The sequence below is a fragment of the Delphinapterus leucas genome, chromosome 11 (genome assembly GCF_059928025.1).
Source record: "Delphinapterus leucas isolate spDelLeu-1000000601 "Yukka" chromosome 11, BTC_Dleu_Yukka2, whole genome shotgun sequence".
In the NCBI taxonomy this organism is placed as follows: Eukaryota; Metazoa; Chordata; class Mammalia; order Artiodactyla; family Monodontidae; genus Delphinapterus; species Delphinapterus leucas.
The window spans coordinates 90,349,651-90,372,927 of NC_143139.1; the positions used below are offsets into that span (position 1 = coordinate 90,349,651).

Consider the following 23,277-nt stretch of genomic DNA (forward strand, 5'->3'; position numbering starts at 1 on the left):
GGACAGCCAGGCAGACCCTTCACGTGGCCTCTTTGTCCCCACAGACCTGGGCTCCAGCAGCGTGAGGGCTGGCCTGCAGTCTCTGGAGACCTCTGGCCGCCTGGAAGATGAGTTTGACATGTTTGCGCTGACACGGGGCAGCTCGCTGGCTGACCAACGCAAAGAGTGAGTGGCCGGGCCCCGCCCTGGGCCCCTGCAGTTTGGGTCGCCCCCTATCAGGGGAGGGCCTCTCTCCAGGTCCCTGAGCCCAGTTTGTTGGTGGGCACACCAGCCCCTGCCTGCACCCCCTCGGGATAGCAGAGTTCTTTCCCCCGAGCCAATCCTGGGAGGCCCGGGGAACCCTGTGCCCTACAGGCAGCGGTGGATGGGGGCAGGGGTGCCCGTAGGTTGATGACCAGCTAGGTGCCAGGATCCTACATGATCCGCTCAGATGAGGAAACCGAGACACTGAGGGGCTGGGTCATTTGCCCCAGGTCAGGCAGCTAACGTTTGGAGGCACTAGGTTGGGAACCCAGGGCCGTCTGGTTCCAAAACACAGTGCCTCCAGCCCAGCCCTGCTCTCCACTGCACTGTAGGCTGTGTACCAAGCCCTCGGGGGCTGGTCCAGTCATTTCTGCTGTTCCGTAACCAGCCAGAGAAGTCCTGCTACCCCACCCAAGTCTGCCTGCTCTGCACTGGAGCTGGGCTTCTGTCCTTCTCTGGGACTGTCCATCTCCATCAGGGAGATGCTTTCAGCAGCCGAGGCACGCGGCCGAGTGTCCACCAGGGCCAGCTTCCCGGGACCGGCTCCGTACAGGCTGGAAGTAGTTTGCTTGAGGTTGTTGTCAGCCCTTTGCTTATAACCCCAGGGCAACCAGGATGTACAGCCAAGGAAAGCTCTGGATTAAGGGACCTTCCCAGCGGACTCCCGAGCTCCCTAGTGGTCATTCTGGTGTCTTGGGGGACTGTTGATGGGCCTCCAGAGGGCCCAGGGATCCCCTCTCCACCCTGGCCAATCCAGGTGGAACCTGACAGGCTGCTCGCAGCCCTGCCCACTAGCCTAACCAGCCCTGCGCTGTGAGCCGCACCTCTAGGCTGGGGCAGAGCCTGTACTCCCAAGCCCAGGTGCTCCAGGACCAGTGGCTCACGGTCACCTTGGAGTTAGGGGCACACTGAGGCTGCTGTGTTGCTGCAGGCTAATGAGTCTGGTGGGACTTGCAGCCTGGAAGGCAGCCTACCTGAGAGCCCCAACCCGGCTGAGGTTTGCTGCTGCACCGTCACTCCTCTGGGGAGCGGGGTCCTGAAGAACAGAGAAAAGCACACCCCGAGCTTGCCCCCTGGGGCCCGCAGTCTCACGGGGGGAGTGACCTGCATGCGGACCGCTGCTGTGCAGTGCCGCGTGCCATCCTGGAGGGGCGTACCCAGCACTATGGACTCGGAGGAGGTGCGTGCAGCTCTGCAGAGGGCACTCAGGACTGGACCACGCAGTGGGGAGGTCAAGGCGGCCATTTCAGGCCATGGAACAGTACGTGCAAAGGGTCAGAGACAGGGGAGAATGTGAGACGCCAGGGCCAGGGAAGACGTACTGCGAGGGCAGCACGTACCGTCTCAGGTCATGGGTCCTCCTGCAGGCCCTCCCTGGGGAGGGGTTTCCACCCCAGCAGAAAACGCCCTGCGGGATGGGAGTGTGCCCGAGCCTCCTCTTTGCTTTGCCAGCCTCCCTGGCCGTCCCTCTCTGATGCATCAGCTGGGTCTTCTAGTCCTGGTCACCTGGCTGGCCTTTGGACTCCCCACCTTGCCCTGTACCCTGGGGCTCTTGAACCCTCCAAGACCTCTTCTGCCCACCGAGTGTCTGCCCCATGCCTCCCTTTGGCCTGTGCCGACCACAGCTGGCACAATCACGGCCTCACCAGCTGACCAGGCTCTTCCACTCAGGATGCCAAGTAGAGCCATGGGGACATCTGGGTGAGCAGAGTTAGGGTCGCCTTAGCCAGGTTTGGCCAGAAGCAAGGGTGCTCTCTTTTTTTTTTAATAAATTTATTTATTTTTATTTTTGGCTGCATTGGGTCTTTGTTGCTGCATGCAGGCTAAGTGGCGAGCGGGGGCTACTCTTCGTTGCGGTGCCCAGGCTTCTCATTGCGGTGGTTTCTCTTGTTGCGGAGCACGGGCTCTAGGCGCATGGCCTTCAGTAGTTGTGGCACTCAGGCTCAGTAGTTGTGGCTCGCGGGCTTAGTCGCTCTGTGGCATGTGGGATCTTCCTGGACCAGGGCTCGAACCTGTGTCCCCTGATTGGCAGGCGGATTCTTAACTGCTGCACCACCAGGGGAGCCCAAGGGTGCTCTCTTTCTCAACGTCTTCCACGCTCACTTGCTCCCCAGTGCCGCTGTGTCTTCTTCAGGCACTGTCAAGTGTCACCCCAAGTGGCCCTGGGTCCAGCCCCTGCCCCCCAGCCTCACCGAGACCACCTGAGGGGTGGCCCTCCTCCCTCCTGCACCGGGCACAGGGCCAGCAGTCCCGTGTGCGTCGTGTGGGCCCCACCGCTGCAGGCACGGCCCCCAGGGATGGCCAGGCTTTGGCCTTGGGGGCTGTATGAGAGCAGGAGAGAGACGGAAAAGCCGAGGTGGTGGGGAGTAATTAGGAAGGAACACATGGTTCTTTTGAATGAAGGGCATGGTCGTTTTCTGTACATTCCTGGGGCTGGACATGCCTCATCCCTGCCTTTCCCCACGGCGCACCCACTGTATCTTAGGTGCACGGCCACTTCCACGCCAGCGTCAGCGGGCCTCCCCGGGTCAGGATGCACTGCTCAGGCTTCGGCATCTCCTCCTCCTCGCCAGCTCTTGTTGCCCCAATTAGCCAGGGGTGCTAAGCTGCCCTCCAGAAGGGCTGGGCGCCCCGCCCGCCGCCTGGCCTTCGGCTTGGCCGCAGCCCACTTGCATGGGCGCCAGTCGTTGGGGGGTGGGGGGCGGTGAGCTCGGTGATGAGCGCGCTCTCCCGGCTGCCTCCGGGTCCTGTGGGAGTAGCGGACGGCTGCTCTTCAGAGAGGCTGCCTGAGAATTTGGGGCTTTTACTCAAGAGGCCTCTTTAAGTGCCAGTCTACCCAGTCCCCAGGAGGGCAGGTTGGCGTTACGAGAGTCACACGTGCTATGGTCTCGGCTCCCGAAGCCTCGAGCTGGACAGCCCTGGCTCCAGCAGAGGGTGAGATGCTCCCCAACCCGCCCCACCTGGAAGAAGAGCCCTCATCTCTATCCGTACTGGCTTTCCTGTTGAGGCTAGAATTCCGTGCCCTCGTCGGTGCCTCAATGACTGACCCGGTCTCACCTCCTCTCCACCAGCAGCTCAGGGCGAGGATACCTGCTCTTTCTCAGTGCCGGGGCTGAGTCCCCAAAGCCTCCCCTGGACGTCCCCTCTGTAGCAGTCAGAGAGACACCCAGCGCCCTCGTTAGCACAGGTTTTCCTCCCACTCCTGGTTTATTCTCTCGCTCCCCTGCAACCTCACCTCAGACACCGCAGGCACCTCCTTCCCCGTCCTCCTCTGCCCGGAAGCTGTGGTATCAGCTCCGATTTCCTCCCAGTACCTGCCGGCCGGCCTCCCCCAGAGGACATTCAGAATCCTCTCCCACAGTCTGCACGTTTGTTTTCAGCTGCAGAATGGGATCCCCCTTCAAATGCAGCCTTGCACAGAACCGTGATTTCTGAAATTATGCAATGGGAGCAGCTCGGAAAAGGGCCTAGATGCAAATTCTCTATGGCTGTGGGGTCAGTGACGCTATTTCTCATCCAGATCTGGTCACAGGAGGTTGGTGGTCTTGGTCTTTGGCCCCCAACACCTTCCCTCCCCTCTCCAGCCTTGCTCTGCCTGTCATGCGGGTCACACGTCTGATCCCGGTTCCCAAAGGCAGGAAATGAAACCCTTCCTACCATCCTCAGGCAGGCCTGCAGAGTTGGCACACTCCCTGTGGTCTGAGCCGCCCCTGCCCAGGCACGTCCCAAGTCCACATGGGTTGTGAGTCCAGCTCATCCCCACTCAGCCGCCTCTGTCCTCACGTCAGCTGGCATGCCTGGTAAGGCAAGGGCGGCACGTAATGGCCACGGTGGCCTCTGTGTTTCAGGGTAAAATACGAAGCCCCTCAAGCAACAGATGGCCTGGCTGGAGCCCTGGATGCCCGGCAACAGAGCACCGGAGCGGTAAGCAGAGGGACCCTGCCGCCACCCTGGGGCCTGTCCAGAAGGAGGGCCAGGGGATGCTTGCCCAGCGATGCCCACGGTGGTTTATAATAGGCAGCCTGAGAGGGCAGATGGGAGCTGAGTCAGTATTCGGCCTCACTGCCCCTCCAGAGACCTGTTATCTGCAGGAGTGTGGACAGAGGTGGACAGGAGAACAGACCCTAAGACCACAGGGCGGCACCCAAGGGCGCCATTTTTGTTGCATTTAACTCCTGGACTGTGTGGAGTGACAGCCACGTGCCCACACCGAGCAGGCGCTGTGGGTGACCCCTCCCCCTCGCAAGGGCTCCAAGTACAGTTCTCGCACCTTTGAATTTGTTTCTGGGTGCCTTTAGGGAAGAGAGGATCTCTGTCCCAGTAAGTGGGCCGAGTAGCTCCTTGGGAGGTGGTCAGAAAGTGCAGGACCTGGGAGCTGGAGATGCAGGGGCAGTGAACAGCGTGGCAGAGGAGAGGGTTGGTGACAGCGTAGGGCTTCAGAGGCCAAGGTGGGACTGGGTGCTCGGAGCCCGAGGGGCAACTGGGAGGACTGGGTTTATGCCACGTGAGGTGGGAGCCCTGAGCAGTCTTGAGCAGAGGGGAACGTTTATCTGGCTTCCGTTTTAGAAGGACCCAGCCTGGAAGCTGGGAGAGCGGTCAGGAGGCCATGGAAGCTGCCCAGTCTTCTGGAGTGGGGCGCGGGGCAGGGGGTGCAGGAGGGATCCCCAGCGACTCCCCAGAGACGTCCCCAGCATCCCGGGAGTCATTCCCAAGTCAGACAGGGCAAGACCTGGAACACTGTGGAGGTGGGACCAGCAAGGACTCAGATGCCTCCTGTGCGTTGTGGACCTGCTGCCTCGCAGAGCGCGTTCACGCCCCGGTCTCAGAGCCTCCCACCATTTTTCTTCGTAAGCAGTCATTTGTTGAGCCTGTGCCCTGTGCTAGCACTCTGAGACCCCAGCTTACTGAGTGAGTCATCACACAAGCCCTCAAGGTACCCCCTTTTACAGATGAGGGGTTAATTACAGAGGGCGGCTAAGTGAGACCACAGATGTCACATCCTTAGCACAGTGCCTGGCACGCAGTGAAGCTTTTAACCTTTACATCACTGCAGTGTGGTTCTTCCCACTCACAGAGAACACCACGGCTTAGAATTGAGGTCATTTGCCCATGATCTCACAGCTGTTGGTCTGTCCAGCTTGGAAGCCAGTGCTGGTAACGAGAACCCCAGACGGCCTGTGGAGCTCTAAAGAGCAGAGGTGCTCCCCTGCTGCTCAGCCTTCCTTTCCCAGGGGCCATCATTCTGGCTCCAGGACTCCATATGAATCAGGACACTCAGGAAGCCCTTCCCTCCCACGCCACCTGACCTCCCATGGACGGAGGCTGACCGAATAGCCCGGCCGTGCTGACCGCTGCAGCCCAGGACTGGTGTCACTTGCCCAGGGGCACACGGCGACAAGGGCATGAGGAGCACTAGAGGCAGGCGGCCACGGGGCAGAAACACGCACACACCACTGCCTGCAGAAAAGCAGGCGCTGGCTAAGTTCTGCTCGTTCATCTCTGACAACTTGGCAGATTTAAGTGACTTCCACCAAATCGGGGTGTGACTTCCTTAAAACCAGGTCATGAACATCTGCTCCGAGGTGCTTACGTCTGGCTGGGGGGTAAGGCTTTCTCCCTCTCGGTTGTCAGAACATGATCCCAGGCAGCAATGTACAGAATGGAATCAAGTGCCGACTCTGTGGGCAGCCAGTGGCTGCCCCCCGGGGTTAGTGAGGCCTGGGAGGTGGGGATGCTGGATGGCATGTGACAGGCCCCGGGCTGGGTCTGTCCAGGCGGGGAAGGCAGTCACAGGGTGATGGTCTGGGAGCCAGGACCCGAGGCTTCCTCCACCGTCGGTCTGCTCTGGGGCCCTAGGGATCTCCTCTTTGCCCGTCAGTAAACATGAGGGGACCGGGTAGAGCAATGCTCCTGACCCTGGGTGCCCATCAGAATCCCCTGAGAACCAGTGAGGGGCTAATGGCTGCCTACTCCACCATCCCAGGATTGCTCAGCTCCCCACCCACAGGGACCCTTGGGGTGAAGAGTAGGGGAGAAGCTTTGCCCTGCCCATCCAGGACTCCGGAGTCCCCACAGGGAGACGCCCTCTGCTGCTTGCTGTCCCCTTTTACCGCCCACCAGCCCAGCACAAGCATGGGCGCGCGCGCACGCACATGCGCGCGCAGAGGCTCCTGAGGCGGTAGCAGGTCCCTGCTGGAGGAGGCCCCCAGCGCACCGGTGGCCCTGGCCCTGGCCTTCCCGCCACCCTCAGCGTGACCCTCTCTCACCCAGATGGGAGGCGGCAGTGAGAAGAGCCTCAGTGACTGGATGGTGAGACCAGGCACGGAGAGGAGGGGCCGGGCACACTCCCAGGGGCCCGCCCCCAGGCGGTACTGTCCGTCAGAACCAGTGGAGAGCAGGGTGGGCAGCCAAGGGCCTGCCAGTGCCCACCCAGCACGGTCCGGCTCCCTCTGCTCTCGCTTCCATGGCCCCTCGGTGCTGCCTTGGAAGCAAGGCCTGGGCAGCCCCTGTGGCAGCCGGGAGGCGACCGGGGCTCTCCTGGGCTTGGGCCAAGTGCCTGCAGAGGGGGCTGAGGCGGGCAGCCCAGAGAAGTCACTGCTGCCGCTGCTGGGAAGTCAGCTCCTGCCTCTTCTCTGGGTGCTCCTGCTGCCCCCTGGGGCCCTCGGTGCTGAGGACGGGGCTTGGGGACTGACCTGGCTTTGGTTGGAGAAAGACTCACTCTCCCTCTGTTTCCCAAAGTCGCTCAGTGGTAAGCGCGTTTCCCCGAGCGCCTACGCTGTGCCGGGCGCTGTGCTGAGCTCTTTAGCTCCCTCGTCTCGTTTACTCCTCACAGCGATCTGGGCCTGGACGGTAGGTACTGTCACCCTCTCTAACGATGAGCGAAGTGAGGGGCAGAGAAGCTGAGTAACCTGCGCCGAGTCGCAGGGGTCCGGCCAGCGTCTGGTCTCTCTGATCCCAGAGTCTGTGCCCTTAACCTCCAGCTGGATTCTCCCGCTGTAGACGCATTTCGCGTGGGAAGCCCCCGGGCCCCAGCCCTGCCCCAGTCCAGCCCTCAGCCCCCCGCCTCTGTGCAGGAGCCTGTGTGGTGGAGCCACAGTGCCATGTCCCCGTGCATAGCCGCAGCCCCTCGGGATGCACCGGCCTGGCCTCGTCTGGTGGTCTCGACCCCTCCCTCTGTCCCGGCCCACCTCTGCCCCCTTCCACCACAAACGCTGAGTCTGCGGAGGTGTAGGGGGACAGCCTGCAGTCGTGCCCCCTGCCTCAGCCTTGCTGGCTGGCCGCTCCCTGGGCTGTGAATATTCTTGTGTCAGATGCCCCTGAGCACCTGTGCTTGGTCCCGGCCCTGGGCCTGCGCACCAAGCCCGCACCCTTGGCCTGTAGGAGCCGGGGGTCCGTTCTCTCCTCGTGGCCCTGCTCCAGCTGTCAGGAGCCCTTCCCCATCCCCTGCTCAGCCTGCTGGCCCCGCCTCCCCCTTGCCCACAGCCTGGCACAGCGGGCAGAACTTGGGGTCCCAGGCAGCAGGGCAGGAGCCATCCTGAAGGGACTGCCGGGGACGGGGGCGCAGGGCAGGTCCGACTGGCCCCATCGCATGAGGGAGGAGTCCCAGGGTTGGGCAACTGCCCCAGGCCGCGGCCGGTGGGCCCCAGACCGGCGAGGCGCACTGCCCTCACCTGCTGCCCTTCCCTCCAGATCCCCGTCACCCAGGCCTGCCTCATGGAAGACATCGAGCAGTGGCTGTCCACGGACGTGGTAAGTCCGGCCCCCTCCTCGCCCACCTGACCTGGGGCTCCCGTTGTCTCATGAGGAGGTGACGGGGGGCGGGGTCAGGATGAGCGACCGGTGAGGAGAGGGCGTTAGCGGGGCTGGTGTCCCCTCCCCTGCCGCTCCCCCGGCTCTTCCCTTTAGAGGAGGGCCCGGCCCTGCACCCCTCACAGCCTCTGGGGCCTTCCCTCCCCCGAGCCTGCTGCCGATCGAGGTCCCGCTGTGGGCAGGACAGGTGGGCCGAGGGCAGCCGGGACCATGGGAGCACTGAGCTCGGCAGCCCCCTCGTGCAGGTCGGGAGGCTGATAGACAGCTGCGAGGGGTGCCACGCCCACGGTGGGGGGCGGCAGTCTCCAGAGCCCCACTGCCCCCTGTGAGCGGCAGTCTCCAGAGCCCCCACCCCAATTCTTGGCACCAAGGATCAAGTGCCTGGGCACTTCCAGGCCCAGAGGCCGCCTTCTGCAAGTGGCCAAGACCATGTTTCTGCCCGAGGTCAGGAGAAGGTCCATCCGTTTCATCTGGTGGGTGAAGGCTTATCCGCTCCCCAGCCCCCAGCATGAGCATGTGTGGCCTCAGGCTTGGGTGTCAGCCTTTCCACCATGGGGCGAGTCTGCCCACCCCTCTAGACACTGGAAGGAAGGGACTAGCGATTGTCAGGGGCCCACCGGGCACCCTACCCTGCGCCTGGCCCTCTGCAAGTACTCCTCTGTTATAGCTTCCCAACAACCCTGTGAGTGCCACCAAGCAGAAAAGCGAGGCTCAGAGAAGTCCAGTGGCTCGGGCCAAGGCCTGGGGCTCAGGAAGGGGTGGGGCCGAGGTCTGGACCCCTCGGGGTCAGCAGCCTGCGCCCCAGCCCGCTCCGCAGTGCCCGCAGCTAACCTCACCTTCTGCTTTCTCAGGGGAACCATGCGGAGGAGCCCAAGGGCGTCACCAGTGAAGGTAGTAGACCTTGGCCCTGCCCACCCCTGCCCCGCTCCAGCCTCCGAGCCCACCCGCAGCCTCCCTCTCGTTCCTCCAGAATTTGACAGGTTCCTGGAAGAACGAGCCAAAGTGGCCGACCGTTTGCCCAACGTCTCCAGCCCCTCCGCCGAGGGGCCCCCGGGTCCCCCGCCTGGCAGTGCCCCTCGAAAGAAGACCCAGGAGAAGGATGACGACGTGCTGTTTGCCTTATGAGTGTGGGGTCTGGCACCCTGCAGCCCGAGCCCCCGCTGCTCCCACACCCCGCGCGGGGACCTGTCTCTCCTTCAGCGTTACGGCTGCTTTGGGGGGGCTTGTTACGTATGCCCTTCTCTCCCCCTTGAGGTTGGGGCTGCGCTGCCTGGGGGTGTGGGGGGCAGCCGGATGAATTGGGGGAACAGGTCAGTTGCACTTCGGAACCCTGGACACCCCTGCCTCCCCTCCCACCCCAACTGACCACTGCGACTTTGCTGAGAACCCGGAGGCCCCGGGACAGACAAGGCCGGCTGCTTGGTTGCCCCAGCGTGAGTCCCCCTTGCCCCTCCCCGGACCCATGCCCAGAGGAGCCCTCTTCCGAGCCCACACTGACAGTCGAGGCCTGGCCGTGGGCTGGAGACAGCAGCAGTTTCTGTCGCAGCCTCAGGTCCATTCCGCAGGCCCTGCCTTGGAGCCCGAAGGCTTTGGCCAGCTGTCGAGGACAGGGCGTATGGCCTCTGCTGAGCGCACGCTGTCCAAATATGAAGCTGCACGTGGTGGGGGGAGACCTCACCAGGCCCAGGCCGCCAGGGGAGGCTTCCAGGGATGCCTGGGGCACCTGTGGCCCCCACGAACTCCACTTCCTTGCCCTCCGGCCTTCCTCTATTGCTCCCACGCAGGGCTCCACCAGGCACTGGGCCTCCGCATCTGTTGGTTGATCCTCTTGTCCTGGGAGAGGTGCCTTTTGTATCCCCAATTAAAGGTAGAAAAGCATCCTGCTAGCAGTGTTCTGTCTCCAGGAGGAGGTGACTTCTTGGCCTCACCAGAGGCAGGGACTCCTTTGGGCTGGGCTGGGCTGGGGGCCACCCGTGAGATGGGCATCTGCAGGCGAGGCAGGTGCAGCAGCAGGCCTGGGCACCCAGCCGCAGCTCACACCGGCACAGGCTCCAGCCACGCGTTGCCTGCCAGGTGGCCCCGTTGCCCTCCACGAGTGACGCGTCTGCACCCTCAGCACCTCACACTGCCGTCCGCGCTCAGGCCAGCTCCTGCCCAGCAGCAGTAGCACTGTGGTCACAGAGACGGAGCAGGTGTGGGGATGGGGGGGGCAGTGAGCCTGCAGGGAGGATACTGCCATCCCGTCTGAGGCCTAGGTGCCAGGCGCTGTACCGGGCTATACGTGGGCTCGTGGAATCGTCTCGACAACCCTGGGCGGAGCAGAGTTGCATCTTGTTTTACAGAGACTGAGTCTGTGACTCAGTGGGTCATGTGAGCCACCCCAGGTGCAGCTGTTTATCAGGTGCTGGGCACTTCCTCACGCATCAGTGCGTCGTCCCCATTTCTCAGATGACAACACTGAGGCTCAGTGTGGATGCCTGGGCACACAGGTCAGGCGCGGTGTCAGTTCTTATCTCCATGGCAGTTCAGCCACCCCAGGTCTCGGGGTGCCACCTTTTCTGGTCTGGGATCTTCACACCAGGCTCCCCAGGAGTCACTGCTTGAGGCACATTGGTGCCCCCTGGCCCAGCACTCGGTGGTGGGAGGGAAGGGGGCTGGAACAGTTGATCTGCCTGAAAGGTCAGCCCATGAAGGACAGCAGAAGTCTGAATGCCTGGGTCCAGGGGACCTGGGCAGCTGGAGTGGGGCTCACCTGGGTCTCTGAGCAGCCCCCAGCTCCCATCAGCAGCGGGTGGGCTGTACGTGCGTTCTGAGGCGTGGCCTAGAGCCGTGCACACAGGAGACCAGGCTCAGCCAGCCCTCCAGGTGGAGCTGGGGCAAGGGAAGCAGCTGGGAGGCGGGTACAACGGGGACAGGGACGGGAGGCTTGTCCATCCCCTAAGCAGGGAGGAGGGGCCTTATCGTCTAGGCCGAGATTCAGAGCTTTGCAGAGGAGCCAGCCTGGAGGAAAGGCGGCTGAACGTGACATCTGACCCATTTCCCCAACCTAAACCACCTTTTTTTCTTCTCCCCGCCACCCCTGCCCAAGGGGAGCAGCCATATCACTGTCCCCTGGGTAGCCAGCCATCGGCCTGGTCGGACAGCTTTTCAGGAGATGGAGGCGCCCTGGGCCCTCACCCGTCAGTCATAACAAGCTCAGCTGGTCCAAACTCAAGGTTACCGCCTACATCCTGCGTAAGTTAGCTGTGTCCGCCCAGGTAAGGGGAAGGCAGTGGTTTTAACGAGGTATTAACCAGCTTTGCCTAGTTACTCAGCAGTGACACCTGTGCCGAGGTGGTGGAGCCTTGCCAGCCCTGCCCAGGCTGCTGGGACTCAAAATTGGGAAGAAGCCCAACTTGGTGTACCGTGCTGTCACACGGCCACCAGCACCCCCGCCGCCTTCTGCTTTAGGTCACGCAGAGGCGGCTGGGTGCTGGGGACCGTGGCCCGACTCCCCAGTCTGCTTTATCTTGCTGGCCCGGCCGCCTCCTCCCATCAGCACTCATGACAGCAGGTCGCTTCCAGAGGCCCCTTCCCCGGCCGCTTCTGGCCGCTTCTGGCCGACGGCCAGCCACCACACACCAGACCACCAGCGTCTGGAGCCAGAGCCGAAGTCTGTGCTTGACTCTACCTAGCCTGTGAAGGTCCCTAAAGCACCTGGCTTTGGTGACCATCTTTTTCACAATGTGCACCTGTATCATGAGGCTGGCAGCACCTGGCGGTCAGACGAGAGGACTGTGGGGATACTCGGTGGGTTGCCCACCCCCACCGCTGGCTAGGCTGGACGGCCACCACTCGTGCTCACACATGCGCAGTGGGGCGCGCTGCGCCACTGAGCTCAGACAGGTGTGCCACCTGCTCGCACGGCCATTCCAACCATCTGTCCTGGGACCTGACCTGAACCCCTGGGAGACTGGGGGCCTCTCCCCTTTCCCTGCAGCTCCCCAGCTCTCCCAGGTCCTCCCCTCCATCCCCACCACATGCCTGCTGTGGGCCCTACCTGGCCTGGGCCTTTCCATGCCTCACAACGGTCCTGCGGGGTTGATGGTTTTGACCACTGCTTACAAGTGGGAAACTGAGGCCGGGGCACGCCAGGACCAGTCACACCCTAAGTAAGGGAAAAGCGGGACCTGTTCCTCTTGGCACCGTTGCCTCTCCCCTCTGCTTGCCCCTCCTCCAGGTGAGCGACGGCGAGCAGGGAACCCTCGGTCGGTGGCTCCAGGGGCTCGTGGCCTGTGAATGGCTAAAGTTGCCAAGTGACCTGTTCTTTGCTGCGTGTGGGTAGGAGCGCCGGCTGCGCACCAGGCATGGTTCTAGGTGCTGAGAATACAGAGGTGAATGGGCCTGGTGAATGGGTCACGTGGAGGGAAGGGGGCAATATAGACAGGTGTAAGTTGCAAATGTGCCACCTTCTCTGAAATGAAGGAAAGGGAGACTAATGCCAAGTGACAGGGGCTAGGAGTCCGGGGAGGGCCTCTGACCAGGACCCAAGGCTAGTGAGGTGAGGCCTGCCCAAAGAGCCCTGCCGTGAAGGTGTCCAGGCTTCCCCGGAGGGCGCAGCTCTGGACGGCCCCACCTTGAGGACCCCTCCAGAGAGAAGGCATCTGGGGCTGGGCTGGGCGAGGGAGCCCCGGCAGGAGCCACCGGTGCTGGCCAGGCTGGGTTTCCTGGCACCAGGCAGCGTCTGAGGCCACAGGTCCTGGGCCAATCACAGCAGCGGGAAGTCATGCGGCCCCACGTAAAAGAGGACCAGCTGCAGGCGGGAGCCTTGGGCTGCGGCCCCCGCGTCAGGATTAACCAGGCACCAGTGGCTCCTGCAGGGCCCTCTGCCTCGGAAATGGCATCTGGCCAGGGGTGTAGGGAGGTTGAGTGGAGGCAGGCAGGTGGGTAGGGAGGGGCCACCTGGGAGGCAGTCCCTGGAGCCTGGAGGAAGCTCTGACCAGAGCTACCTAGAAGCCCCTTAGCAGGGCCTCCACCCTCTTTGCACCCTCCCGGCTTCCCTGACCACCACCACCACCACCCCCGCCCAGACCCAACCCTGGGCCTGGACGCTGACCCCACCCCCCAATCCCAGTGTCAACATCCAGCCTCTCCAGTTGTCATACAACAGCAAATCATGATGCTACCCTTCTGAGCTGTGTGACCTTAGGCAAATTACTTAACCTCTCTGTGCCTCAACTTTCTCACTTGTAAATAGGCTAATAGCAGTTGCTGCTTCATAGGGTTGTCATGAGGGTTAACTGAGAGGACCAGTACCACAACATCTGTCAAGGAAATGTTCCAAACATGTTGTCATGGATGGTACCCCCTCCATCCAGAACGGCCTCTGCATCTGACACCCAGCCAGGGGCACTGCCCCGCCAACTCCTGGGTAATTTCAGAGACCCCAGCTCAGCCTCTGGTATTGCTCTCCCAGCTCTCAAGGGTGCTCGCTGCCTCCCAGACAGCAGTTCCAACAACAGGGCCCTTGTGCCCCTCTCTTGGGTCTGAGCTGCTGCCCCTGAGTGGGGCCGGAGTGTCTTGATCCCGGCAATGAGAGAGAGGCAGGATCTGCCCGCTGGTCCTGGATCGGGCTCTGCTGACGCACAGTGGGGAGCTTTGGGAAGCGCCCCCAACCCCTTCTCCAGGGGTGACCCTGGCTCAGGACAGTGTCCCACAGCGACCACGAGATGGCAGCAGCGCTGCATGTAGCAGGGCCAGTGGGGCCAGCACCACCGAGTTGACAAGCCGGGAGGGCCGGCAAAAGGGAGCTCTGAGTGCCTCCTGCGAAGCCCGGGGGGCACTCGCTCCTGTGGGCCTGCTCAGCGGACGCCGAGTTCAGACCCCTGTGTATGTCTAGTTCTACCTGTATGGGCAGAAAAGCACAAGTTTACACCAACAACTCCAATCACAACCCAATATCAGAGATTCCTTCTAGTTTTCCCCGTTCCCTATGACCCCCTTCGATAACAGTGAGAAGCCTGCTTCCTGCTGCCCTTTGTGTACAGACTTACTTGCTCAGGCTGGCCAGTGTATTAGTGTGCTAGGGCTGCCATAGCAGAGTTCCACAGACTGAGGGCTTAAACGATAGAAGTATATTATCTCGTAATTCTGGGGCGGGAGGTTAAGGTGCCAGCAGGCTGTTTGCCCTGAGGCCTCTCTCCGTGGTTTGCAGATGGCCGTTTTCTCCCTGTGTCTTCACATGGTCTTCCCTCTGTGTGTGTCTGTGTCATCATCTCTTCTTACACAGTCATACTGGATTAGGGCCCATCCCAGTGACCTCACGTTACCTTAATTACCTCTTTAAAGACCCTATCTCCAAATACAGTCGCATGCTGAGGTCTTAGGGGCTAGGACTTCAACAGCTGAAGTTGAGGGAGACACAGTTCAGTCCACAGTTGGTCAGATATACAAAGTCCTGGCCCCTCTGGCCATCCTCCCAGGGCATGACCACTCTGCTCTGGACCCCATCCTAGAACAACATCACCTCTGACCTACACTGGCTCTGCAGAGGAGTGACCACATGTAACACCCACCTCCACACCCCTGTTAGGGATTTGAGGGTGGTTTGATCCATCCTTGGGCCAACCTGGCCTTGGGAGCCCAGGAAGGGCCAGCCACTGGGGCCAGGAGCAGAGCAAAACAGGAAGGAGGTGGAGGCGAGGAGGCCACAGGCACCCAGAGCCTGGGCTAGGGGCTGTCCTGGTCCCCACTGCCACCTACTATGTTTTAGAGCAGATCCAAGGCAGCAAGCTGGCAGGGCTCTCTTCTGCCCGCCCTGGGCAGCAGGACCAAGCTAGGGAAGCAGCCTCACATGGCCCCATCTTCTCCCTTTGCCTCTGGCTCAGGAATCTTGTGGCCTCTCCCTGCCCCTGCCCTAGGGCAGCCTGCACCCCTGTTCCCCCCCACAGTCCAGGCTGGGCCACTGTGGTATCACAGACAGGGAAACAGTGGCCCAGGGAGGGGAGGGGCCTCCCTGCCCGGGAAGAGGCAGCCCTCAGCCCACCCTGAGAGCTCAGCGAGGCCAGGGCGGAGGCCTTATTTGTCCGGCAGAGGCTGTGTGGCCCCAAGCCCTGGCGGGGGATCAGCAGACACAGCTTCTGGCCCACACCACCACTGATTTACAGTTTGACTTGAGACAAGCCCTTTCCTGCCTGGGCCTCAGTTTCCCCGACTATGAACCAAGGAGATTGATTAAATGACCCTGAGGCTTCCTCCCACTCTGCTCTTCTGCTCCCTCAACCCCCAAATTCCACAATCCTCCCTCTGGGAAAAAAATGGGAGGCTACAAATCCTCGTAACAGAAGTGGCAACATGGGGTCCCAGGGTTCTTCTCCCGCTGCAGGAGCCACAGGAGTGGGAAAATGCCTGCTGGCCAGGTCAGCAGACATGGAAGGCCCTGGGCCACCTCCTTGCTAGCACACCGGTTGCCCCCTGGGGAGCTTGGGCTGGACGTGCCCTTTAGTCTGCAGGAGCTTCCGGCCACCTGCAGGAAGGGGGCTGCCAGGATGAAGCAGGGCAGGGTCCCTTCTCAGGCCTCGAGTGATGCAGAGACTTGGTCAAAGCCACACAGCAAATCTGTGGCAGAATCAGGACTAGAATCCAGGTCCCCCACGGAACCTGCCCAGCAGGGAGCGGGGAAAGGACGGTAGCTGAGAGTCCCTCTGTGGAAACACCTCCTGGCCCCTTGTACGCACCCCTGGATCCCCCAGAATGTTAATGCTCCCCAACTGGTCTGCAGGTTATAAACCTTCTCCCACCAAGGACCTCCTTTATCACGGTTTCCCCAGGACCTGAATTTGCACGTTTTTTGTTGGTCTTGGTTTTTTGCCTACAGAACACTTTGCAATGCAATGAGGAGTTAGGATACTTTACCTTTTGTGCATCATAATCGGACTGCATCGCCTACCGAGGCAGTTTCTCATTCCAGCCAGACGTGCCCCAGCAGCTCGTTCTTGGGAACTAACTGTACAGCCTGTTTGTCCAGCCCCACTGGGCCTGCCCACTGTTTGGGGCAGTCCCACCACCTAAAGGGGCAGGGGATGAGGACAGCTGAGCTCACCATCGGCCAGGGCACCCGCCAGGCTCCCACAGTCCTCGGACTTCATCTTCACCACACGTGGTCATTCTTTTTTTTTTTTTTTGCCTGTGTTGGGTCTTCGTTGCTGCATGTGGGCTTTCTCTAGTTGTGGCAAGCGGGGGCTACTCTTCGTTGCAGTGCGCGAGCTTCTCCTTGCGATGACTTCTCTTGCTGTGGAGCATGGGCTCTAGGCGCGCGGGCTTCAGTAGTTGTGGCATGTGGGCTCAGTAGTTGTGGCTCACGGGCTCTAGAACGCAGGCTCAGTAGTTGTGGCCCACGGGCTTAGTTGCTCCGTGGCATGTGGGATCTTCCCAGACCAGGGCTCGAACCCGTGTCCCCTGCATTGGCAGGCGGATTCTCAACCACTGCGCACGTGGCCATTCTTGACCCCTGGCTTCTGCACTGGTCTCTCCCTTGTGGACACAGTCTGCTCCCACTTCCCACCTCAACTCTGTGTTACTGAGTCCAAGCTCATACTGCTCACCACACAACAGGCCAGTAACTTGAGAGATGAGTTGTTGGGGCAAAGAATAGTGACTTTATTCTGAAAGCCAGCAGAACGAGAAGATGCTGACTAGTGTCCCAAAGAACCGTCTTACCGGAGTTCGAATTCAGGCTTCTTTTATACTAAAAGGGGAAGGGGCGTGGCTGGTTGTTGTAAACTTCTTGGTGCTGGAAACCTTTATTCTTGCAGCTTATAGATCTGGTCGATGTTCCTATAAACCTCCAACAAGGCAAATGTTATTCTCCGTTCTGCAACTTTTTAGCTCTATATGAATGGAAAAGTGTTATACCTGTAAAGGTCAGAGCCTTGAGAATAGGTTATCCCGTATATTTCAGGTTGTAGACAACATTCTTTTAGTGATTAACTTGTAGCAAAAGCAATAGAATACACAGGTTAAAGGAAACATATCCAATATGGAGTCAGATTTGTTCTTCCCTCTGACACCTGCAAACCCAGACTCTCAAATTGTTTGAGTCCCATTTGCCCCACCCTCCCTGGCACTTGGAATCTTAGCTTTTAGACCCCAAGTTGCGGTGAGAAGACCCATCCCCTCTCTCCCTCACCCCTCCCCGGTTACTCTCCCACCATGTTCTCTACCCATTGCCCACCCACTGAGGATCAAGAACGGATACTGCTGAGCCTTCTCAGATGTTGCCATGGAGCTTGAGGGCCAGACAGGGGCAGTCAGAGACCTCCAGGTGCGAGCGCCCAATGCCTTCCATTCCCTCCTCCATCTCTCGGTGTCCCTTCCCCCCATCTATGCACCACCAATCCATCCACCATCCCGCCACTCATTCATCCAACACAAATGCCAGTACAGCCTCCTTCCTTCCATCGCCCGTCTATCCAGACTGCATAGACACCTGCCACACAGGGGACATCAAGAGCCACCAATGAGGGCCACAGAAGCAGGGACATCACACAGAAAGGACCACGGCTGCACCACCTGATAAGAGATGAGGCCCTTTCTGTGTTTCTTGTCCCCACCATAGCCCACCAGAGAAGAAAGGGACCCAAAGGACAGGGGGAAGGGGGGTAAAGGAGCAGGCCACCCCACCCCCTCCAAGTCTCTCCAGTAAGGCCCTGGGAACTGAGGAGGTGGGTGTTCAATCAGATGTGAGATTTAACTTTGGACTTTTTCATGCTTGAAAGTAACAAGAAAGTTAACAGAACCGCCAGAGGTGTCAAAAAGGCTGCAAAAAGGCTGCAAACGGGAGGCTGGGCTCCATCAAAGCCAGGCGTAGGAGAAAATGAACAGAAGTCATGGTCAGGTTTGTGAACTGTGACTTGGGATCTGCAAGCTTGGAGAGGGAGCTGGGGAGAGCGGAATTGCTCTGTGTGTCAGTGGGAGATGAATCCTACAGTTCCAATGCCCCCTGGGAGAGGGGAGTGGAGCTGAGAGACAAGCAAAGGGGAGGAGGAGAGAGGAGCCGGGGTGACCAGGCAAAGGGTTGGCGGAAGATCTGGAGATGAACTACTGGACTGGGGGAGGGGAGGGAACAGAGTATCCCCAAAAGGTCTGGAAGAATAGACTTATCTAAGATGCCCTGTAAAGTGTCCTCTGTGTGAGACCTGATATCACCCCTCTCTATGACCCCAAGATCTATGTTCCACTCACCAGTATTTGTCAAGAGGAGGGTTTTATGGAAATGGAGAAGGGGTGAAGTTTCATGTCTGAGTCAGCACAGTACTGAGCAGAAATCGCTCAGGAAGAAGCAAGAATGGCAGGGGAAGTGGTGAAAACATAAGTGTCCAGGGATCTCTGAAACTGTGGAGGATTTTGGACTTTTACTGGACATAAAGTTAGAAGATTAAAGCATCAACTCTGCCTTCCCCCCAGTGATTTCCTCACACACAATCAGAATAAATCTCAAAAGGCGAATCTGACCATGTTTTATAACACCTGCACCCCCAAGCCCCAACACACACACCTAAAACCCTTCACTTTTTCTTGAGTTAAAGGCCCACTTCCTGGCCCGTCCCGCAAGGCCTCTGGGGTCTGGGCCCTGCCACACTCTCTAGACATACAGGCTGGCTTTCTCACCTCAGACGTTTCATACCCTACTGACCACAGGACCTTTGTACATGCTGTTCTCTCTGGAACTGCCCCACCCCCACCCCAACCCCCAGTTAACTCACTCACCCTTCAGGGCTCAGCTCAGACAAGCCACTCCTGAGCTCCTGACCAAGTCATCCATCCATCTTGGAATTTACCGCCATGATTACAGTGGCAAAGAGGAATGGAATAACCACAACGTGGCTCAGAGTCCACACCTTAGAACAATCATGATTCATGCCCTGGCACTGGGCACACGTTCCCTGAGTACATCTGAATCCCGAACAAAGTGAAGGTCTGTCATCGAGGGGGCGGGGGGATGGCTGTTAAGTAGACAACCAACAGTGTCTGCACCCTCTTGCAGGGGTGGAGGGGGGCTATCATGTATTCTGGAAAGTGGAATGGAATGGGCAGAAGCATGAATGAACTCACCATGTCTCAGGTCTGGACTCAGACTGGCCTGATGAGATTGTGGGCTGTGTGAGGTATGATGGAGCCTCATTATTGGACAGCTTTTTTTTAATACAGGTAAACTGCAGGTCAAATCATGTCCCCTGGGACACACAAAAAACCCACACAGCAAAACCTCCCACCTCAGCAAAAAGTGAGGCTTTTTGTCTCATCCTCCGACGGAATCCTGGTAAAGACCAGTACAGAGTCCTAGACTAGTGCCATTCAGCTAATCCCTGCATCTGACACCAGTCTGCTTGCTCACCTCCAGCGATGGGATACCCACCAACTCCCACAGAAGCCCATTTCACCTGACCAGACCCCCACCACCGACCCATCATTAAGCCATAAGATCTAATTGGCATATTGTTTAATGGGAACAGAGTTTCAGTTTGGGGTGATGAAAACGTTCTGGAGATGGATGGTGGTGACGGTTGCCCAAGAATGTGAATGTACTTAGTGCCACTGAAAGGTACACTTAAAAATGGTTAAAATGGCCTTTCTGCCCGTGGACACCGCCGAGTAAGCATCGTTGACGTCTCCCCCCCCCACCCCGCCTCCACTACCGTCATGTCTAAGTCAGAGTCACCCAAAGAGCCCAAACAGCTGAGGAATCTCTTCATCGGAGGTCTGAGCTTTGAAACAACCGATGACAGTCTGAGGAGCCATTGTGAGCAGTGGGGAGTGCTCATAGACTGTGTGGTGATGAGGGATCCAGACACCAGGCGCTCCAGAGGCTTCAGGGTTGTCACATACGCCACTGTGGAGGAGGTGGATGCGGCCATGAATGCAAGGCCACACAAGGTGGATGGAAGAGTTGTGGAACCGGAGAGGGCCGTCTCAAGAGAAGATTCTCAAAGACCTGGTGCCCACTCAACTGTGAAAAAGATTTTTATTGGTGGCATTAAAGAAGGTGCTGAAGAACGTCACCTAAGAGATTATTTTGAACAGTGTGGGAAAATTGAACTGACTGAAATCGTGACTGATCGAGGCAGTGGCAAAAAGAGAGGCTTTGCCTTCGTAACCTTTGATGACCATGACTCTGTAGACAAGATTGTCATTCAGAAATACCACACTGTGTATGGCCACAACTGTGAAGTAAGGAAAGCCCCATCTAAGCAAGAGATGGCTAGTGCCTCATCCAGCCAAAGAGGTCGAAGTGGTTCTGGAAACTTTGGTGGTGGTCGTGGAGGAAACCTCAGCGGTCGAGGTGCCTTTGGTGGCAGCCGTGGTGGCGGGGGATACGGTGGCAGTGGAAATGGCTATAATGGATTTGGTAACGGTGGAAGCCATTTTGGAGGTGGTGGAAGCTACAATGATTTTGGCAGTTACAACAATCAATCTTCAAATTTTGGACCCATGAAAGGAGGAGACTTTGGAGGCAGAAGTTCTGGCCCCTATGGTGGTGGAGGCCAAACCCCAAAACCAAGGTGGCTACGGTGGTTCCAGTAGCAGCAGGAGCTACGGCAGTGGCAGGAGGTTTTGATGACTGCCAGGAAACAAAGGTCAGCAGGAGAGGAGAGCCAGAGCAGTGACAGGGAAGCTACAGGTTACAACAGATCTGTGAACTCAGCCAAGCACAGCGCTGGCAGGGCCTAGCTGCTACAAAGAAGACGTGTTTTGGACAATACTCGTGTATGGGCAAAAAAACTCGAGGACTGTATTTGTGACTAATTGTATAACAGTTTATTTTAGTTTCTGTTCTGTGGAAAGCGTAAAGCATTCCAACAAAGGGTTTTAATGTCGAATTTTTTTTTTTGCACCCATGCTGTTGATTGCTAAACGTAATAGTCTGATCGTGACGCTGAATAAATGTGTCTTCTTTAAAAATGTGCTGTGTAAAGTCAGTCTACCCTGAAGCCATTTTGGTAAACTACCCCAACAGTGTGAAGTTAGTATTCCTTCAGGGTGATGCCAGGTTCCATTCAAAATGTATTTACAACCTGCTTTGGTGGAGAAGCTACTGTCTTCCGAAACCTTGGTGTAGTTGAACTGACAGTTACTGCGTTGTGACCTGGACGTCACCGTGAAAAGGGTCACCCAAGCCAAGTCATGGAGCTTTTTGATTATTAATATGATTGTTGGCACATCCTATGCAATATATCTAAAGTGGATTATGGTACCAGATATAGATGGGAATGAAGCTTGTGTATCATCCGTTATCATGTGTAATAGATAAACAATTTAATACCCTCTTGAAAAAAAAAAAAGGTTAAAATGGTAAATTTTATGTTATGTAGTTTTACCATAATTTTTTTAAAAAAAAGTGCTCTGGGCTTCAAAACTTACAAGCTTGTGTGGCTTTGAGTGCTTTTATTTATTTTTTATTTATTTTTATTAATTTTTTTGGAGTATAAGTGTTTTACAATGTCGTGTTAGTTTCTACTGTACAGCAAGGTGAATCAGCTATACGCATACATATATCCCCTCTTTTTTGGATTTCCTTCCCATTTAGGTCACCACAGAGCACTGAGTGAAGTTCCCTGTGCTAAACAGTAGGTTCTCATTAGTTATCTGTTTTATACTCAGTATTGATAGTGTATAGATGTCAATCCCAATCTCCCAGTTCGTCCCACCCACCCACCCCTTCCCCCTTGGTATCCATACGTTTGTTCTCTACATCTGTGTCTCTATTTCTGCTTTGCAAATAAGATCATCTATACCATTTTTTGAGTACTTTAAAAGTAACCATTTAAAGGTTACTCTAAAAACATATATAATTAAGAGTTCAGGGACTTCCCTGGTGGTCCAGTGGTTAAGAATCTGCCTTCCAGCGCAGGGGACACAGGTTCGATCCCTGGTCAGGGAACTAAGATCCCACATGCCGTGGGGCAACTAAGCCCACGTGCCACAACGAGAGGGAAGCCCGTGCGCCGAGACGAAGATCCCACGTGCCGTGACTAAGACCCAATGCAGCCAAATAAATAATTTTTTTAAAAACAAACCAAAAAATAGTTAAGGCAAACTCTTAGTGCGCCCCGTGCTGTTTGATCCTGATTTGCTTTCATTCAGGCCTCGGAAATCTGGGCTCAGTATTTCCACCTTCAAGTCCTGCCTCTGCCCCCGCAGGGATTATAGTCACCGTGACCCTCCCCTGCTATGAGCCTACTATGTACTAGGCTCTGAGGCTCTGAGGATGCGTCAAGGAATAAGTCAGAGCCCTCGTCCTCCCTGACACACAGGGAACAATCAGAATTTTTCTTTTCTTTTTGTTAGTAAAAACCTACAGGGCTCCAGTCTCCGTGAAACCTGCAGGGCTGGCCCACAATGATTCATCCTTGAAGACCTCACCTGGGTAGAATGGTGACAGTGGTACAGAATGACACTGGTCCCTGAGCACTCAGCACACGGAATGTTTGTTTGGTGCAATGTGTGGCCTCCTGGGAATGTCGGGTGACACATGACAGCGTGGGGATGTGTGGAAGGACAGGAGGCAGGAATTGCCATCTCTGAAATCTCATCCTAGATCAACCCCACCTGACCCGCCCAGGAATCACAGACCCACCAATCAGAGAACCGGATGGAGAACAGGAGGGAGTGGAAGACCCAGATAACCCACAGGGCTCACACTGGCAGCTCGCGCGCCATGGCAAGTCTTGTAAGGGGATTTTTTTTTTTCAATTGAGTTTATTGTCAATGTCCAAAAAAAAAAAAAAATAACCTGTGAAATTTCTCGTTTCTCTTTTTAAAATAAATAAATAAAAGAGCGTGTCTTTCATGGCAAGAGCTGGCTGGAGCTGAGTTCCAACTGCTCCCTTTGGACGGGACCCATGGGCCCCAACAGTCCCTACCCCTTAACTTCCCTTACTCACATTGCCTGCCGGGCCTCCTGGAGGCCTCTGAGGTCAGGATTTCTGATCTAATCCAACATCTCTATCTCACAGAGGAGTCTGATGAAGTCCAGAGGGGGAGTGACTTTCCCAGTAAGTAACTCATCTGGGACGAGAAAGATCTAGAATCTCAGGGGGCCCACCCAGCGTCCACCGCAATCCTCCAAAGAGCCTCCGGAGTGGCTCTGCTGATGGGCAGCAAAGTGGACTTGCCTGTGTGGTGAGGCGAGCAGGTGGCTCATTGGGAAACCTGAGGAGACGGCCAGTCAGGCACCCCGTCCAGCTG

General features: G+C 57.8%; 1 protein-coding gene and 1 pseudogene across 3 annotated transcripts in view; both read left to right on the forward strand.

The window, feature by feature from the left end:
- The window catches only part of TOM1 (target of myb1 membrane trafficking protein), a 46,118-nt gene extending 36,188 nt beyond the window's left edge, over window positions 1-9,930 (forward strand). For 2 of the 3 annotated variants that reach the window (XM_089921266.1, XM_089921267.1), the window contains 6 exons: window positions 45-165; window positions 4,092-4,167; window positions 6,514-6,552; window positions 7,933-7,992; window positions 8,904-8,943; window positions 9,023-9,930. In XM_089921266.1, the coding sequence (XP_089777392.1) occupies window positions 45-165; window positions 4,092-4,167; window positions 6,514-6,552; window positions 7,933-7,992; window positions 8,904-8,943; window positions 9,023-9,177 (491 nt within the window). In that variant the 3' untranslated portion in view covers window positions 9,178-9,930. The remainder of the gene's footprint in view (window positions 1-44; window positions 166-4,091; window positions 4,168-6,513; window positions 6,553-7,932; window positions 7,993-8,903; window positions 8,944-9,022) is intronic. The other variant, XM_022599822.3, reaches the window with a different exon arrangement.
- A 98-nt stretch (window positions 9,931-10,028) lies between these two features.
- On the forward strand, window positions 10,029-23,031 carry LOC111187903 (heterogeneous nuclear ribonucleoprotein A1 pseudogene; annotated as a pseudogene).
- Window positions 23,032-23,277: the final 246 nt, after the last annotated feature.